This window comes from Mirounga angustirostris, unplaced genomic scaffold (assembly GCF_029215605.1).
Source record: "Mirounga angustirostris isolate CCGP_5_RB_7025 unplaced genomic scaffold, mMirAng1.0.hap1 SCAF_2, whole genome shotgun sequence".
Classification (NCBI taxonomy): domain Eukaryota; kingdom Metazoa; phylum Chordata; class Mammalia; order Carnivora; family Phocidae; genus Mirounga; species Mirounga angustirostris.
The window spans coordinates 164,230,091-164,249,166 of NW_026991710.1; the positions used below are offsets into that span (position 1 = coordinate 164,230,091).

Sequence of the window (19,076 nt, forward strand, 5' to 3'; positions counted from 1 at the left end):
GTGGAACGAATGACCCCTTTATAACTCCGTCACTTTGTTTTTCAAATCATGAGGGCAGGGACCTATATTCTGAATTTTTATTCTATTTCTTTTTGCCCTAGCAGAGTCCTGGACTTGAAATAGGACCTCAGCAAATATATTGTACAATTAAACTGAGTGATACACAGTGGGAGTGACACCATTATCTATAATTCACCTGTAAGATACCCTGAGGATCCTGCTAATGTCCTGACTACTCTATGCCAGAGAAGACCAAACAGAAAATGAAAAGGCCTTAGCAATTGAACTTCACCTGTAACTCCATAGGTGACTTTAGCTAGTCACTTTATTCTTACAGCTGGTTTTATTATCCCCAAAAGGAAGGACTGGGATGAGATGGTCCCATTCTTGAGGTCTGTCTTGGGCTTAACACAGCCCTCAGGGTTAGAGCTGGGACCAGCCTGGGACCCTTTCCCTGCCATGAATTAACTGTTTGACTGGCAAAGGCATGAGGCTCCTCCCAGCCCCCACAATCTGTCAGGGCTGTCCCTGGTTTGAAATTGCGGGGGATGCATCTCGGGGTCAAGGGCAGTGGAAGGGCTTTCATCAGGGAGTCTTGGGCTGAATCCCTGAGTTTTACCTAACTTAACTGCAGAACCTGGACAAGTTATTAACCTCTCCAAACCTCAGCTTCATCACCTCTAAAATGGGGATGATAATTGTACCTACCTCACCAGTTGTGATAAGGATGGACAGATACCATGTTGGTAAGACACCTGCCCAATGCCTGGTATTACTGTTGTAATTTCATTCTTATAGCACACAAACCACACCAACTATTTCGCCCTCTGCAGCCTACTCTCGATTGGGCTTTCCTTACCCTCTATTTATTTGCTTGTCTGTCTATCATAAATATTCTGCCTCACTTCCTGGATGCAGTACCCCGAAGAGTCAAGCCGTGTCACGCTGCACTGTTTTTACCCATCATGCTCAGCTTTTTGTCCTGAGTCCTATTACTGTGCTACAGAAGGTAGTTTGGGTAGGTGGGATAGGTGGGAGATAGGTTTCTCAAACACTCTCATTCTTGGGGAATAATATAGTATTTTTCCCAATAGTTAAATGCAGACAGACTTTCTGATTCAGCAGGTACAAACAGACATTTCTCTGAGGAGCTAAGCTTTGAGTCTGATTTCTCTGGGTATCTAGCTCATGGGGAACCAACAGAGCGATCCTCATTTCTGAGGTATTTCCCCCACCATAGATGCCTAGCGGAGAAACTTAAGGGGACATTAGGGGCCTTGTGTTTTCAGCCAAGGGGGCTCGTGGCCTAGCAGCCATTTCAAGCTTTGAAGGATTTCCAAAGAGGTGAAAGATTTGGTCCCTGCCCCAAGAAGGAAACAGTTTGGCTGGGGAGACAAAGATGTATTTAAAATACACTTTTTTAAATAAAAAATCAAGCTCCTGTTTCTAGATTTAAAAATGGTAAATATTGAGTATCCAAAGACCGCATCATAGAGGAGATAGGAGCTGAGTGGATCTGAATTGGAATTAGCAAATGCGAGCGTCAGAGAGCTTCAGAAGGGTCCCATGAGTAATCTGGGTGTGGGCCTGGAGGCAGACAGCCTGGGAATGCCATGGGAGGACAGAGAAGGAAGGAGGAAGGGGCTCTTCTGACAGCTCTGTTGGGGGCAGGGAGAGCCAAGTGTATGTATGGTGTTGTTTTTTGTTTTTAAAGATTTGTTTATTTGAGAGCAGGGGGAGGGGCAGAGGGATAGGGAGAGAGAGTCTTAAGCAGACTGCACACTGAGCGCAGAGCCCAACCGGGGCTCTATACCAGGACCCTGAGAGATCACGACCTGAGCCGGAGCCAAGAGTGGGACACAAAGCCAACTGTGCCCCCCAGGCATCCCCTCCAGGCACCCCCCAAGTGTGTGTATGTTGTGAACAAGTGGACGAAGTCTTAGGTTTGAGCTTATATAACGGGGCAGGGGTGGGGGTGGGGGCATGTGGGGTCTGGAATATGAGAGCAAGGTTGGCAGGAAATCTGGATTTTCGGAAGATCAGCGAGGCAGGGGTGGAGTGGGGTTGGCTGGAAGGCAGAGGAAGGAAGCAGCTCTTCTAGTGAGGTACTGGAGGCTGGAGGTGGCAAGAGGGAGGGACAGGTGAAGGTAGTGTCTATGAGGCTGGAAAGTCTTTGCTGCCATGGATTGACTGTTTGGTGGGCAAAGGCATGTAGCCCTGCTCTGGGGAGAGGATCGGGGTTTAAGGATACTTGTCAGTGGATTTAGGACCCACCTAGGTAATCTAGATGGGTCTCATCTCAAGACCCATAACTTAATTACATCTGCAAAGGCTCTTTTTTCCAAATAAGGTGACATTGTCAGATTCCAGGGATTCGGGCACAGACGGATCTGTGGGGGCCACCATTCCGCCCACTATGGCATGTTCTCTGAGGAGGGAGCGTGAAGGCAGGAGACAGAGTACCCTTGAAAGGAGAGGGAACCACGAGGTATGGGTGGGTCTTCCGGAGCACTTCATGCATGGCGTGTCACTTGACGACCCTCGCCCACCTGGGTGCGCACCCCGGGCCGAGCACAGGGCTCAGCCCTTGTGCTGCTATAATAATTGTAATGGCCTGTATTATTTGGTGGTGGAGTCTTGATGGCCATGGTGTGAGTGACAGAGCAAGGGCTCTGGAAAGGAACTGCTTTACTCTCATTCACGAGAGCTGGCGAGGGGCACCTGCCGGCGAAACCTCACGTTAACTTGGCAGCAGAGCAAGGAGGGCAAGTTCACGGATTTCAGAGGCGAGCCATGTGCATTTGAGTCCAGGCTACGCTTCTTGCCCGCTGTGTGACTCTGCACAAGTCACCTCAGCTCTCTGCGCCTTGGCTCCTCATCTGTAAGAGGGGGACCACAATACTACTTACTTCTTGGGGTTTTCAAAAATGAGTATTTAATGCCTATCTCTGTGGGTATGTGAACAGATAGTAAATGTGAAGTGCTGATAATCTTAGTGCATAGTAAGTCAGTGCTATGTGCTGTGTACTTAAAAAACCAAACCACAAAACAGGGCCCAGATGCACCTGTTAGGTTCCTCTGACGCCTGCATCCGTGACCCCCTGGGGTCAGGGGCTATGTGCTATAGGGTCCTCTGTAAGAATGGGGAGCCCTTGGAAACATCGAAGTGGTAGGATACCAGGCAGTGCTGAGCGTTCGCAGTTGGAACAGGGTCCCTCTCAAAGACTGGGCCCTAGCCCAGTGGGCATCCTAGGCCCTAGCCAAAGGAGTTTGCTTATAAAGATACCAAGAAGAAGGCACCTCACAGTACAGACCTGAGAGCCATCTAGACGGGACTCTAGGCCCGTCCCATGCCTGGGCACCACGGTGCCACGGTGGGGGGGGGGCAGGGGGCACCAGGGTGCCTTACAGGAGGCTGCAGTGGCTGCCGCTGTGACTTTAGCCCTTTTTGGCAGCCCTGGGCTTGAATGGGATCTTGAAGTCGTTACCACAGAGCACACTCACTGCCTGCCGTTTCTCCTCACAGGCCGATGCTGCTACCAGCTTTCTGAGGGCAGCAAGATCAGGTAACTTGGACAAAGTTTTGGATCACCTGCGGAATGGCGTAGACATTAACACCTGTAACCAGGTACGTGGGGTGGGGACAGGCATATGGTCTCTGAAGAGAGGTTCTTGCCTGGTGCCTTTTCCTGACAGCTTTCATCCGCCTCTATTAACCTTTTCCCAGTGACCTCAAAACTCCCCAAGGGCTTCTGCCTGCTGAAGGCCCTAACCTCGGTGTTCACATCCCAGACGCGGTCCGGGGCCCCACAGAGAAGGATTGATGTCTGAACCGTGTGGGCCGGGCCCAGGCTCCCTCCCCTGCTGCCTCTTCCCTCAGAAGTTGCGTTGGTTCCCGCTGTGGTCTTAGAATATGTGGCCTTTGAAAGGGGGCAGGAGGAAGGGCCTTTGAAGAATGTTGTGTCAGTGGTGACATTAAATCTCCTTTGTCCACTAGCAGCCTTTGTGGGTTCTCGCTGTGCTGAGAAGGAAATCGTGATGATGCCTCCCTTGCTCTGTCAGGTGTTGATGAAAGCGAGTCTGGCTCAGGCTGAGAGCCGCTGTGGCTCGAACCGCTTCTCTGGAGGTTCCCGGTGCTAAGCGGTGGGTTTGGTGTCAGGTTGGGGGGGTAGTAAGGAAATTTCGTGTGTTCAGGTCAGATCAGAGGGCAAAGAGTCAGGTTTGGGGCCAAAGATCTAGGAATTAACTGAACAGGAGGAAATCATCGTCTAGGAAGAGAACGGGGGTGTAGCTTGGGCTCGTGGATGGATGACCTTGGTTTGGTTTGTTTGGTTTGGCCAGCCAGTTAAATCGTTGGGGTACATGTGCTAAATCAGTTTCTAATTTAGAATACATTTACCAATCATAACTTTTTTTTTTTTTTTACCATTTTAACCATTAAATTATTTTTAATTGTGGTGAAGTACACATGACATGGAATTTACCATCTTAAACTGTTGTTAAGTGTCCAGTTCAGTGGGATAAAGTACATTCATGTTGTGGAATAACTATGACCACCATCCATCTCCAGAATGCTGTTCATCTTGCAGAGCTGAAACTCTGCATCTGTTACGCGGTGACTCCCCATTCCTGCTGCCCCCCGCCCCACCCCTGACCACCACAACTCTACCTTCTGTCTCTATGAATCCGACTGCTCTAGGCCCCTCCTCTAAGTGGAATCACACAGGATTTGTCCTTTTCCTTTAGTGTAGTGTCTTCAAGGTTCCTCCTTGTTGTAGCACACGAGATTGCTTTTACAAGCCAGCTGGGGCCAATTCCCGGGAGGCGATGTGCCTCTGTACCCCTGCCTTCTCACCACCCATCGCCTCCCTGTCCCTGCCACCCTGCTTAAAATGCAACATGCCACTTGCTCTTTCTCTCAGGGCAAGACCCCATTTGGATTTGGTTGGTCCTCTGTGGTGTAAATTCATAGCTCAAAGATGAGAGAGGTTGAAGCAGGTGGTGTGTGGTAGGACATAAAAGTAGGTGTGGTATGAAGCCCATGGCAGTGAACTTCAGAGGGGGGACAAGCATGTGCCCTGGCCTCGAGTCTGTGGACGGGGTAGAGGCAGCAAGCCCCCCTCCCTTTCTCCTACCCTTCCACCCAAGTGTGAGGACATCTGCGGCGACTCAGCAAACACACAGAGCCCAGATTGAACCCGTGAACCCATTTCTTTCAAGGGAAGAGGATGTGGGAGCAAAGTATGGGGTAGGGAGCAAGTCCTGGGATCGGAGTGGCTCAGGAGAGGGGCTCCCTGTTTCAACACTGCACCCTGCCAACAGCTGTAGTTGTGTTGTTCCAGCCCCCCACAGGCGAGGGGATGGCTCTCTCTGCCCACCTGGAAAGTTCTGAGGCTTCTGCAGCAGAAATGCAGAGGAGGGCTTCTCCGCAGTGTAGTTCCGCCCGAGGAGCAGCGAGCCTTCAGAGGCCTTCCAAGGGTTAAGATGCCAGCTCTCAGAGGAATCCATTTGGCAGAAATGGGGACAACTGGATGCTCATAAGCCTTGAGCCAGGGCTTATTTTCGGTGTGAAATTGGAAGATTTTGATGACACCGGGGAAATGGTTTTGTCTTGATTGGTCTCCTGTCGGTGAGGCCCCGGGTGTCACTGGCTCGTCCCCCTGCCGTTTCTCCTCAGGGCACCTCCGGGGTTCATCTTGGGCTCGGCGAGCAGCATTTTTGCACTTTATGACACTATTTCCGGTGGGCTCGGTGCCAGGGACAGGTAGCGCTGAGCCCTGCGAGCACCAAAGGGATGCTCCAGTCCCAGAAGGGTGTCTGCGGTCCTGGCTAAGCCCGGCCTCCTTTCTGAGAGGACACGGCTGCAAGCACTGGCATGAATGTCAGGGAGGAGGAAAGGGAAGGATTCGGGTGCTGCAAAGCCCCTCGGGGCTGGCTTATGCCCAGGGCCCCTTACTGGCTCCCTGGATCTTGGGCTGCGCGGGTCTCCTGCTCGTGGCAGGAGCTGAAGACAGGCCGCTGGGAAGAGCCCATGCTGCCAGGCTCATGCCGGCCCCCAGGGCGGCTGGCCTTGGGCTCCGCAGTGAAGAATGGGCAGGGCAGGAGGGACAACAGTAGCCGAACTGACGCCCTCTTTATTTTATTTTTATTATTATATTATGTTAATCACCATACATTACATCATTAGTTTTTGATGTAGTGTTCCGTGATTCATTGTTTGCGTATAACACCCAGTGCTCCATGCAGAACGTGCCCTCTTTAATGCCCATCACCGGGCTAACCCATCCCCCCACCCCCTCCCCTCTAGAACCCTCAGTTTGTTTCTCAGAGTCCATAGTCTCTCATGGTTCTGACGCCCTCTTTAAAAAAAAATTTTTTTTTTTTAAGATTTTATTTATTTGCGAGAGAGAGAATGAGAGACAGAGAGCATGAGAGGGGGGAGGGTCAGAGGGAGAAGCAAACCCCCTGCCGAGCAGGGAGCCCGATGCAGGACTCGATCCCAGGACTCCAGGATCATGACTTGAGCCAGTCGCTTAACCAACTGAGCCACCCAGGCGCCCCTCTGACGCCCTCTTTAAACACATTAGTGCAGCCATGGGGACAGTGTTGGTGCTTTATAGCGTGCACAGGGCTGGCGTCACGAGGGGACTAGAGCTTGCTTCTCCTCAGAACATGCCTTCATTGTTTTGAGGCGCTGAAATCAGGCTCCTGTCAGGGGGCCATGGCCTGAGGAGGTGCTTTGGCTTGAATCTTTTGAGCTGGTGGACTGTGATAGCAGGAATACAGCAAATGCTAATCCTTATATAAGTAACACTCTTTCAAATAGTATGTTTTGTGGAAAGAATAAGGGCTGCTTGCCATGATGGGGAGTAATTACGCTAAGTAGTGTGAAAAGAGGAACTCTCTCGGCTTATGTAAGAGACATCTGAAGATTCAGGGCAGTCTCCTTAATGCATGGATTATGTCTACTAATTTTGATCATCATCATTATTATATTTATAGAAAAGAACAAATTCACACATAAGGACCCACACATACACATGCATGCACCAGTATCTTTATATGAATGCCTGATGCTTTCATTTAGCCAAGCCATAGGCAGGCTTTAGACCCACGTAGCCAGTGTCTTCCCGTATATCTCCACATGTGGATGGAGTGCTAGGCCTTAGGGATTTGATAGTACGAAGAAAAGTCCCAGTCCTCATCTTCTCTGAACTGTAGTCCATTGGTAGTGAGAGCTATTCATCAAATAAGCACATAAATAGTAGGCAAACCGAAGTGTCTTTGGAACTGTGAAGGAAAGGTGTAGGATTTTTTGAGCATATATGAGACTTGACCTAAAACTGAAGGCAGAGAAGGCTACCATGAGGAAGAGATAGTTAAAGTAAGGGATAAGGAGAAGTTAATGATGCGAAGGAAGGGAAGAACATTCCCATCATAGGGGCACCTGGGTGGCTCAGTCAGTTAGGCATCTGACTCTTGATTTGGGGTCAGGTCATGATCTCCAGTCATGAGATTGAGCTCTGCAAGCTCAGCGCTCAGCTGGGAATCTGCTCGAAGATTCTCTCCCTCTGCCGCTCCCCCTGTTCTTGTGTACACACGCACACTCTCTCTCTCAAATAAATAAATAAATCTTGAAAAAAAATCGAATCATAGGGAACAGCCTGTGCAAAGTCCCTGAGGCAGCAAAAAGCACGGAAAGTTTAAGGAAGGCCAGAGTGGCTGCAGTGCAGAGGCAAGGAGCTCTGGATGAGGCTGCAGAGGTGAATTTGGGATTTTGCTGGGCCCTCTAGGCAGGGGTGATCGTCATCACAGTTGGCTGGGATAGCGTGTCCCAGGGCCAGAGCAGTGTGTGTGCATGCACGTGTGCACGCATTGTGTGTGTGTGTCTGGGGGTGTGTTCACCTGCTGTGCCACACTGCAGTTGCTGATTGGGGGGAAGAATCCGGGGGAAGGAAGAGAGTGGCCAGAGCAGCAGGGATGGAGGGCACATAAGAGCTCGAGGCTGCGGCTCTTGGAGGTATTCCAGGTATCTTGGAGGAATGGAGGCAGTTCAGCTTTTAGCAGCGGGTACAGCTGTTTCTGCGTGTCCTGGAATATCCACCCTGCTTGCAGAAGCCATGGTAAGGCTTCTGATCTTTATCTCAAGAGCAGAGGGAAGCGGGCCACAGACTCAAGCTCAGGAGTGACATGATCAGAGGTGTGCTTTGAAGGAGCACAGTGGCCACTGAGTGGAAGACAGATGGAAGGGCCCAGGGGTAGAAATGGGGAGGCCAGTTACAGACAGTCATACCAGTGCAGGAGAGAAATGGCGGTAGCTGGGATAAGGGTCATGGCTGCGGAGATGGAGCGAGGTGAACAGGCCTGGGTGGTGAATGGCATGGGGGAAAGCAGGGAAGGAGACTTCGAGAATGACCCTCAGATGTCTGCCTTGTGCAGGGGGGTGGAGGGTGGCACTGCTCACTGAGACTAGGAGCACTGGGGTGGACTCAGTGTGTGGAAGGGGGAGGACACACGATCAGGCTGTGCAGAGATCCTGCTAAAGAGTCTTTCAGGAATCTGGGCGCCTGGGTGGCTCAGTCGGTTAAGCGACTGCTTTCGGCTCAGATCATGATCCCAGGGTCCTGGGATCAAGTCCCACATCGGGCTCCCTGCTCTGCGTGGAGCCTGCTTCTCCCCCTCCCACTCCCCCTCCTTGTGTTCCCTCTCTCACTGTGTCTCTCTCTGTCAAATAAATAAATAAAATCTTTAAAAAAAAAAAAAAAGAGTCTTTCAGGAATCTAAGTGAAGATATATAGTAAGCAATTGGATATTTAAGCCTGTCATGCAGATAAGAGATCCAACCCAAAGATAGCTATTTGGAAGTCACTCAGCATTCGAGGAAGTCAGATGCTGGCGTTGGCTGGTGAAAACGGGGGAGAGAGACATGTTGAACATAGTCCCACCAGTGTTTTTGTGGGGGTTAGTCCACGTGTACTTACTAAACACCTGCTTTGTACCGGCTACTATTCTAGGCACTAAGCAAGATAGACCAAACACACAAAGCCTGTGCTCTTGTGGCATGTATATGCTGGTAGAAAAGACCGTCCATAACCAAGAAAATGAGCAAATGTATAAGGTCAGCTAACGAGAGCAGCATGGAGGAGAAAAGTAAAGATGCCTGTTGCAGACAGGTTAGGGAAGCAAGACCTCTCTAGGAGATGACTGTTGAGAGACTCAAAAGAAGTAAGGGAGAACCACATGGTTTCTGGGGAAGAGCAATCCTGGAAGAGGGGGAAACAGGTGCAAAGGCCCTGGGGTCAAGAGTAAGCTTGGTGTTTGGGGAACAGCAAGAAGGACAGTGTAGCTGCAGTGGAATGATCAAAGGGAAAAGTGCTAGGCAAGGAGGTAGGTGAAATTGCCGAGGCCAAATGGTGAAAGGCCCGCAGGCCATGGTGAGGACTCGGATTTTACTCTGAGGATGATGAGAAGCCATTGAAAGGTATTACACGAGAGACGCTCAACCTGATTTAGGTTTTTAAATGATCACCAGCCCTGGCTGCTGGGTGGAGCATCGACTTGAGACACAGAGACTAAAGCAAGGAGGCTGGTTAGGAGGCTGAGGCGATGGACCAGGTCAATCTGGACGGTGGCTTGGAATAACGGGGAGACAGCAGAGGTGGTGACACCCGAGGATGGGCCTCCCTAGCCTTTTGGAGTGTCGTCGCCCTGGTTTGTGGTCTCAGCACACACCACACAGGGGCATGTAGGAACCGGGGTCCACCTGCTCAGCCCGGGGCTGTGTCTCATACCAGTATCAGCTTCATATGTCCAATTTCCAGCATGATTACTTACATCAAATCAAAATATTTTATTATGGAGGCCGCAGCAGTAAAAAAACATATTTTCTGGGATGATCCAATTGACTTTACAGATTTACCAGCTGGCCAAATAAAAAGAAAAGTAGAGGAGAGTAAGTCAGAGTCTCTGTTCTCCTTTTTTTTTTTTTTAGATTTTATTTATTTATTTGAGACAGAGAGAGTGAGAGACAGAGAGCATGAGAGGGAGGAGGGTCAGAGGGAGAAGCAGACTCCCTGCCGAGCAGGGAGCCCAATGCCGGACTCGATCCCAGGACTCCAGGATCATGACCTGAGCCGAAGGCAGTCGCTTAACCAACTGAGCCACCCAGGCGCCCAAGTCTCTGTTCTCCTGAATTCCTAGAACTGTCGGGTGAACACAGATGCTCCACTGGGAATCATGAGCTGTAATCCCATAGGCAAAAACCCTCACTGTTTTAGTTTTCTCTTCTATTCTTTTTTTTAATTTTTAAAAATATTTTATTTATTAGAGAGCAGGGGAAGGGGCAAAGATGGAGAAGCAGACTCTGTACTGAGCATGGAGCCCCATGTGGGGCTTGATCCCACAATCCTGAGATCAGGACCTGAGACGAAATCAAGAGTCAGACACTTAACCCACTGAGCCACCCAGGCACCCCATTCTTCTTATAAATCTAACAAATACTGGCTAAGTTGGCCTTCCTGATAGGAAGGAAAGTTACTTGTGACCCCAGGAGAAAATTTCATGCCCTAAAGAGAAGCCTTGATGTCTACGAGTACTGGCATAAGGTAGAGAGTTAGGAGAGAGGTTTCCTGGAGCATCCGAGGCATCCTCTGTCCCCTTGACCTGCCTTATTTATCTTCACAGCACTGAGTGCCCTGAGACTTGCTATGCCTCTACGTGTCCCTTCATCTGTCCTTGTCTCATCCACTAAAATGAAGGCCCTCGAGGAGAGAGGACTCTGTTTTATTTGGTGCTCCTTACCAGGATTCTGCATGGCATATAGTATGTGCTCTACAAGTTCAATCAGAGGCTAGGCCTATTGTACCCACCGATGATTCCAGCTATGTATTTGACACTTAGCCAATCTGAGTGCTGTCACTTTAAAAAAAACATAAATTTTTTTGAGAGAGAGAACAGAGAGAGAATCTTAAGCAGGCTCCATGCCCAGCACAGAGCCTGAGATCATGACCTGAACTGAAATCAAGAGTCAGATGCTTAGCCGACTGAGCCACGCAGGTGCCCCTGAGTGCTGTCACTTTTAAGAGCATTGTGAAATGATCATTCTTAGGGGCAATGACTCTCTCACCTGCTGGTGGTTCTGATGCTGGCACCAGCCCCAACAGTCAAGTATGTGGTCATATTTGCTGAAGTCTCAGGAGCTCGACCATCTGAATGATCACAAAAACGTAAGTGGTTTCCAGTGCTAACACACAACCAACAAAAGCATGTGAAACCATGCGTGTTCCATTGATGTTCTCTGAATTTGCACATGTACCTTCCACATGAACCCCATCACTGCTGGGTACTGGTTTATCTTGAAGGTAAAGGGTTTTAGGCATTTCGAATAAATGGAGCACCTGTACCAAAAGTTTCTGCTCCAGAGGAATTTTTTCCGTGGTGGCAGCATGCCAAGTCTTTTGATCAGGATTTGTTGGGCACTGGCGATTGTGATGATTGCTACCTTTCTAAATTAAAGAGCCTTAGAGCCAGGAGGAGGTCATGACATTCTACTCTCTCACTCTATAACTCAGAAAGCTGAGGTCTAGAGGTTACTTGGAATATCTTCAGGGCTTTATGAGTTTGGATTCGGTGAGTTGGTGGTAAGAAGACCATCTTAAGTTTTCTCTGCAACTTCATTTATTCCGCAACATGTATCAAGCACTTCCAAGGAACGACCCAAGCTCCCTGCTAGAGACTAACTTCATGCATCCCCTTCTCTTGAAGAACTCAGAGGCCAGCCAAGCAAGTCCAACTTGTAAATAGGAGGTTACAAACGGAGTGTCACATGTGCCAGCCAGAACGGGCACAGGATGTTTCCATTCAGTGATGCAATCACTGAACAGGCGTTTGTTGAGCTGCTCTGGTAGGCCATGTGCTGCTACTCGGAGGGGAGTAAGTCCGAGTTGCAGCTCTCACATTGCTGCCGGTCTGGGGAGTGGCTAAAATGCCAAGGAGTCAGAGAGGCTTTGAAGGAAGAGTAGGAATTTGGCGGGTAGAGAAATGGGAACGTGGAGTTGCTGTGGGAAGGAAGAGCCAGGCAAATGCAGGAGCAGTGGAGGGCACGGGCAGCAGGGAGATCGGTGATGTTGGGATAAATGAAGTGAAAGAAGGTGAGGATGCGGGACACCTGGGTGGCTCAGTTGGTTAAGTGTCTGCCATTGGCTCAGGTCATGATCCCAGGGTCCTGGGATTGAGTCCAGCATCGGGCTCCCTGTTCAGTGGGGAGTCAGCTTCTCCCTCTGCCTACTACTCCCCCTGCTTATGCTCTCTCTCTCCAATAAATAAATACCTAATATATTAAAAAACAAAAACAACAACAAGGTGAGGGTGATGGTCGGTCAGGCCAAGGAGGTTACCTCTAGATCAGTGTGGATTTGGAGGCTGTTACTTTTCTCTGTCATCGTTTTCGTAGGGACTGTTGACAGACAGAGGTGGCACTCAGTCCCCTGAATCTGCCTGGAACCACTCCCAACTCACACAGAAAGCCTTGCCAAAGGATAGTATGGGAATATCGAGCCTCTTAGGACTTGCTGCCATGGTGCAGCTCTGGAATAGCAATGAAGGAAGGGAAAGAATGTACAATTGCAGCCCCCACATGGGACAGTGGCGTTCCGCCGTGTGCAGTCGAACAAGAGAAGCAACTAGATTCCCCTGGGCCGGGTACTATGGATTCTTCAGAAGTTGTGGTTCCTCCGAGAAAAGGCAAAAGGGAAAAAGATGGGACTGAAAACCCCCATCCCCTGAATTAATTTAAATAGGTAAATTGCTTTTGCGTCTCAGCAGAAATAAGCTATTTGATGTTCGTCTGGGTGATTGTCATGACTAATTTGTAGTTTTAAAGTAAGTTGATGACTTGTCATGAGTCAGAGTGACCCACGGTGTTTAATAATCACAGATCCCAGCTCTGCAGTGTCTCTGCTTTCCCCAGCCGTTCCCCAGTGTGACCTCATTTCACCCTTGTGAGAGGCAAAGAGGACAAGAGTCTTCCAGAACAAGGGCCAGGGGCTCGCAGCTCCCAGCCCAGGTCTCTGTGTCCCCCACGTCAGCCTTGGGGCTGAGCCGTGCAGCAGGGCCTGTTACTCCCCTGGGAGGCCCTCCCTGAGCTGCTTTCATTTTCAGTTTTCATTCCTTCTTGGTTAAGGAAGAGTTGACTCACCAGTTCAGTGACATGAGCAGGGATGTCTCTGGGATCCTAGGGACCAGGAAAAGGGTGAATGGCATAGTGAAGAATGATCGGGAACATATTTTAAGGAGAGTACACCTTCCATGCTCCAATTTAGGCTTTGACTGCTATGGATTTACAATATGAAGAGCAGATGTGATATTCTTAGTCTGGCCAGACTGAGAAAACCAGGTAACTGTGCAGTGTGTCAGGTTGTACAAAGGTTCATTTGATTCCACAAACCCTTATGGAGCGTGTGCAATGGGCCAGGCACCATGCTAAGACCTACGATCCGAAGGTGAGGAACACATAGGAACTGCAGAAAGTCCTACTTTGAGAGACACAGACACAAGAGCAGATAAAAGCAATTTCACGAGATGAGGGCCTTGATAGATTATCCCCGAGCGCCTTGGGGACACGGTTGAGAGAGCAATTCACTTTGGGGAGGCTGGAAACGGTGCGGTGTGGCAAAGAGAAAGGGACAGGAAAAGTCCCAGAGAAAAATGCCATTTGATCTAGGCCTTGAAGGAAGATTTGCCTCCCTAGTTGTTATAGGAATGCTAAACTCAATTCACAATTCCAGTTCTTTCTCATTGGAATAGACTATGCATGTGAATTTGCCTGGAATTTTCTCATTTGTTATGAATTTTTGCTATAGATGTTTTTGTTGTTTTTGACAATTGTGTCCTTAATTTTAACTGTTTTGTGATTTTTAATTTAGCAACAAAATGACTTCATGGTAGTTATTTAAAAGCTTACACTAGGGGAGCCTGGGTGGCTTAGTCAGTTAAGCATCTGCCTTCAGCTCAGGTCATGATCCCAGGGTCCTGGGATCGAACCCCCATCGGGCTCCCTGCTCAAGGAGGAGTCTGCTTCTCCCTCTCCCTCTGCTCCTTCTCTTTCTCTCTCTCAAATAAATAAAATCTTTTTTAAAAAATGTAAAAAATAAAAATTTACACTATACAAAAATATCTGAAGTCTTCTGTAAGTTTCCCCATATGCCCCCACTCCCCAAAATCACTGTGAACAATGAGGTGTGAATCTTGTCATACCTTCTTCTGTGCATCTCTACATGCATATCTTAACTGTTTTTTGAGAGCTGTTGCATTGTTTTACTGTGGACTTGTGGAATTAAGGGGAAGCCAGGGGATCAGGGCAATTCTATCATTTTGAAAATACAGAGAGTGAGGCCCGAGAGGTGAGGGGACACATCAGGAAGACAGCTCAGAGGCCTCCCCTCCTTCTCCAGTGCTCTGTCCTCTGACCCCCCCCCCCCCCCACTGCCCTTCTTCTGAAGGTCTGGCTCTTTTTATCTTTTTAAATAAAGGAATGCCAAGGTCTCGGACATAGAAACTCTTTCTAGTCCACAGGAGATATTCTTAGCTGCTGAGCTGAATTTCAGAGTCCCTGTCTCTCATTAACTTGAGCTCACGCTTCCTGCTCTAGGCTCCCAGGGGGCCTTCAGCCCCTGCAGCAGATCCGGTCTGCCACGGAGCCAGGGCGCTGCTCGGTGCGGGGGCGGGGAGGATTGTGCACCTTGTGTCCCCGGAGTAGAGAGAAGGTGATCCAGGTTGACTCATCTCCTCCCAGGGCTCTGACTAGTGTGGGTTTCTTTTTTTTTCTTCCCAATTTTTTTTTTAAGATAATAAAAACCATTCAAGTGTTTTCCCTCCTGTGAATACCTCGTACACTGGATCTTACCTACCTGGGTAAGAGAGCTAAATCTGGGTTGGAATGAAGCCAAGGAGGGCCGAGGGCTCAGGGCCAGTCTTGTTCCTTTCCCTTTGCACCACCTGCTTCTGAGTGTGTGCCATCTCTCGATTTCTGCTCCTCTTCTACCTCCCCGGTCCCAGGACAAGGATGCGTTGACAAAGGAGATTGGGGTGATTTTCCACCAGGATTATGGTAATTGCTTCAACTTGTCCTGGCTTCTGGTTGATTGGATTCCGGGATCCTATATTTTTAGCAGACCTTTCCCACCAAGCAGTCTCTGGGGAGCCCTCGGATAGCTGGGTGAGACAGAGGCAGCAGGGGGAGGGCCCTGGCCTCTGGGAGAGGCTTCCCATCTGCTGGTGCCCACACCCGGCAGTCCGGTGCGGTGGCTCTCTGGGGCTTCCATCTTGGAATAGCCTCAGACTTCCAGGAAAACTCGTACCTCATGGGTCCTTTAGAAACAGGAGGGTCTGTGTGCTTAGCTCCTTTCTGGCTCTGAGTCTGTAGGCTTGCAGGAACCCTAACCGCTCCCACCACAGCCAGAGCCCAGAGTCCCCCACCACGCTCATCCCTCCTCCCACAGCCTCTTCTCTACCGCTAGTCCCTCCTACCTCCCTCTTTCTTTGCTGAAATTATAAATACTTTTGAACCTATAAAAAAGTTGCAAGAACAATACAAAGAATTTTCACATCTCTGTCATCTAGACTCTCGATTACCATTTTACTGCATTTGCTCTTCCTGTCTATCTATAATATATACATGTATGATGTAATTCCCCATCACCCCTAAACATTCCAGTGTGTACCACCCCAAAGTAAGGACACTTTCCCACATAACCACCCTGCAGGCCTCCAAAGCAGGAAATCAGCATTGATGCAACACAACCATCTACAGACTCCATTAAAATTTTGCTAACTGTGGGCACCTGGGTGACTCAGATGGTTAAGCGTCTGCCTTCGGCTCAGGTCATGATCCCAGGGTCCTGGGATCGAGTCCCGCATCGGGCTCTCTGCTCCTTGGGAGCCTGCTTCTCCCTCTGCCTCTCTCTCTCTCTCTCTGTCTCTCATGAATAAATAAATAAAATCTTTAAAAAAAAAAATTTTGCTAACTGTCCAGATAATGAGAAATTGTTCTCCCTCTCCCTCCTTCCCTCCCTTTCTCTCCCTCCTCCCTCCCTTCCTGCATGCTCCTTCCCCCTTCTCTCTCTCTTCCTCTATTCTTAGGGTCTCTCCAGACTGTATTTAATTGTCATTTCTCATCAGTCTCCTTCAGTCTGGAATGCTTCCTCAAGTCTTTGCCTGTCTTGCATGTTTCCTACAGTTTCCATTTTGCAGTTTGAACCTCAGCTGTGTGTCTGCTGATGTTTCCTTATGGCCAGACCAAGGCAGTGCAGTCTTGGTAGGAATACCCTAGTAATCATGCCCCCTTTCAACCCCTGGTGATGTTAACCTTGGTCATCTGTTGGTGTCATTGATTTTTCCCTTTGTCATTGATCAGTATTTTGTGTGTATATGGGTGGGGGTGGATATTCTGATATAATGCCAATATCCTGTTTTTCATTAAAGTTCCAACCACCAACCTTGGCATACATTGATACCGTCCGCCTGTATCAGCTGCCACTATGATGGTTCCAGACAATGATTCTCCATCTCTGTCATTTCTATTACATTTATTAGCTGGCATTCTACTGAAGGATGAGCTTTTCCTCCTCCCTCATTGATTTATTTTTTTTCATTCATTCTTTGTTTATACCTATTCAGACTCATGGGGTCCTATTTTATTTGATGGGTTATAAACCAATACTCTTGTGATTTATTTTGATGTTCAAATCTAAATGAGGCCAGTGGAAGTGCTCTCATTAGGCTGGCTTCTTTGTTCTTCAACATGTCCTCGTCACTCTTTGAGCATTTCCTTCCTTTTTGGAGCGTGTTGTCCCAGGGTGGCTTTGTACTTCCTCTGCCCCAGCCTTGGATCAGCCATTTTTCCAAGGTTCATTTTAGTGGAGGATGGTATTTAGACACCAAAATCTGGTCACTTGATGTGCTCGTTGCTACTGGTTGTCACGTGTGTGTCCATACATTGAGATCTAGTTCTGCATCTATCTACTTTTTAAATCCATGAGATTGTGCCAATACTTCCAGGTCTAGTCCAACACCTCAGGGTTCTTTCTAGGCCTTCCTCTTTCCCCATTTGTAAATCCCTTCAGACAGTGAGGAACCTGACTCCCACTGATATTCATCATCCTGACTGTATTGACTTGTTTGCTCAGGGTAACAATCTCCCAACCACTGGAGCAGCCCCCTCCTCTTAGAGCAGACACACTGCTGCCCACCCCTCTGCAGGGCACCCCTTCTGGTTCACTGCTCTGCTTCCTCAGAAGCTGACATCTCTGAGCTGGGAGGGGAGGGAAGGGGAAAGGAACAGAAGGGAAGGTGGAAAAACTCCCTTTCATTTTTTATCTCATTTCTGTTTTGGCTGAAAATTTAATGCAGGCAATTTGGGGAAAGGAATCAAAATTTATAGTGTTCCAGTGATTTTTTGGCCAGCAGCTTCATTCACTTCCTCATGTAGTCAGACTGTAGTGATAGTCACCCCCTCTTTCCTTTTCTACCACCTCGTTTGGTTCTCATCCTCTTTGCCTCTGGTTTCCATAGTCTGCCTTTCTTTCTTCCCTTTCTCTTTCTTTCTCATCAGTCTCAGGATTTGGAGTAGGAACAGTGATCCTTTTTTTGTCTCCATAAGCCCTGTTTAGATTCTTATTTCCTGTTCTGTTTCAGGGCTGCAGACTTCCAAATATATAATGTCCATGATCTTGCTCCACAAATAGGGATAAATAATAGAGCAGTTAGAAGTCACAAGTGTACAGGCTGGGTGTTATTTGGAGAATTAAACTTCTGTAACATAGAGTCAAATCTTGATCTTCTCTGGACAGATAGAACAAACTTATAGAGAATCCAGATTGAATAGGAAAATGGGACAGTAATATAAAGACCTAGGTATATGACCCTCTCTGTCTACATCCTTGTCTTTATTATGGGCAAGATCTTCTGATTAACCAATTGACCAATTGACCAATTAACCATTAGCCTTTACCATCGCATGAGTAAAGTGGAGTGTTGCATGAAGACAATGTTACTTAGAAACCCCTCTCCCCCACCCCTCTTTTTGTTCATTCTGGGGTCCTCAGACTTCTTGCCTTTCTCTGCTGCTGCTCTTGGCTTATTCTTCCCAAGATCCCAGTTCTTTCCTCCCCATCACAATTTCCCCTGGCCAGTGCTCCTTTGCCTCTGGGCCTGGCTGGATGGCAGCTAACTAATTTGATGAGCTGAACCAGTAGGTATTCATGAACAAAAAAGTCATGCTTCCTGGATACTACATTAGCATGTTAGCTTAAGTCCTCTAGAAACACACTGCTTGGCTCAAAGAAAGAGGAAATAATAAGTTTCAGAACACGTGGTGGGGGTGGGAGGAGGAGGTGGGCCTCAAAGTCCTCAGGGCACAACCTGGGGCTGCCTGCTCTGTGCGGGTGGGGGCCAGCCATGTTTGTGGGTAAAATAAACAGCTGTGAGAAAAGGAGGTGGAAGACTTGTATGTCCACATGGGAAGGTAAGCAGCAACTTTTGAGATGTTCTTGCAGTTTTCAAAGAGATGTAGCATCTCAGGACACCATAGCTTTTCTATTTGAGACCATCCTCTGCACTGGACAGGAGAAGAGTTAAATTCCTTGTGACATGTCTACTGTATTTGTACATTTAGAAATCAATTAGTGTAATTGGGGCAATCAGAGATGCTAAACAGAGGAGCAATTTACTGAGAACAAATGTCTGGAATTGTATATTTTGCCAATGGAATTTCTCACAGTTGGTACAAGAAAATACTCCAAATTAAATCATTCAGGCTGAATGTGACTTTTTTTCCCTTCTTCTTAAAAATGTTAAAAGAAACACAGCCTGGCTGAGATCTCCTCCCCCTCCTGTTGGACAGATTGCTTCTCAGAAAAATCCTCTAAATTGACATTTTACCTGAAAAAGAGCAAAGGCAGATGAAAAACTCCAGGTGTGTGTGCTTGGCATGAACACTTCTGCTAAACATGATCATAAAAGGGTTGTCTGCTCTATTAAGACCATGTGAAATGAGATCATACGAGGCCAGGTGTCCTTAG

General features: G+C 48.3%; 1 protein-coding gene across 10 annotated transcripts in view; it reads left to right on the forward strand.

Annotated features, from left to right (window-relative positions):
- Positions 1 to 19,076, forward strand: part of ANK1 (ankyrin 1) — a 127,105-nt gene that overhangs the window by 32,092 nt on the left and 75,937 nt on the right. For all 10 annotated transcript variants that reach the window (XM_064585501.1, XM_064585506.1, XM_064585503.1 and 7 more), the window contains exon 2: positions 3,527 to 3,628. In XM_064585501.1, the coding sequence (XP_064441571.1) occupies positions 3,527 to 3,628 (102 nt within the window). The remainder of the gene's footprint in view (positions 1 to 3,526; positions 3,629 to 19,076) is intronic.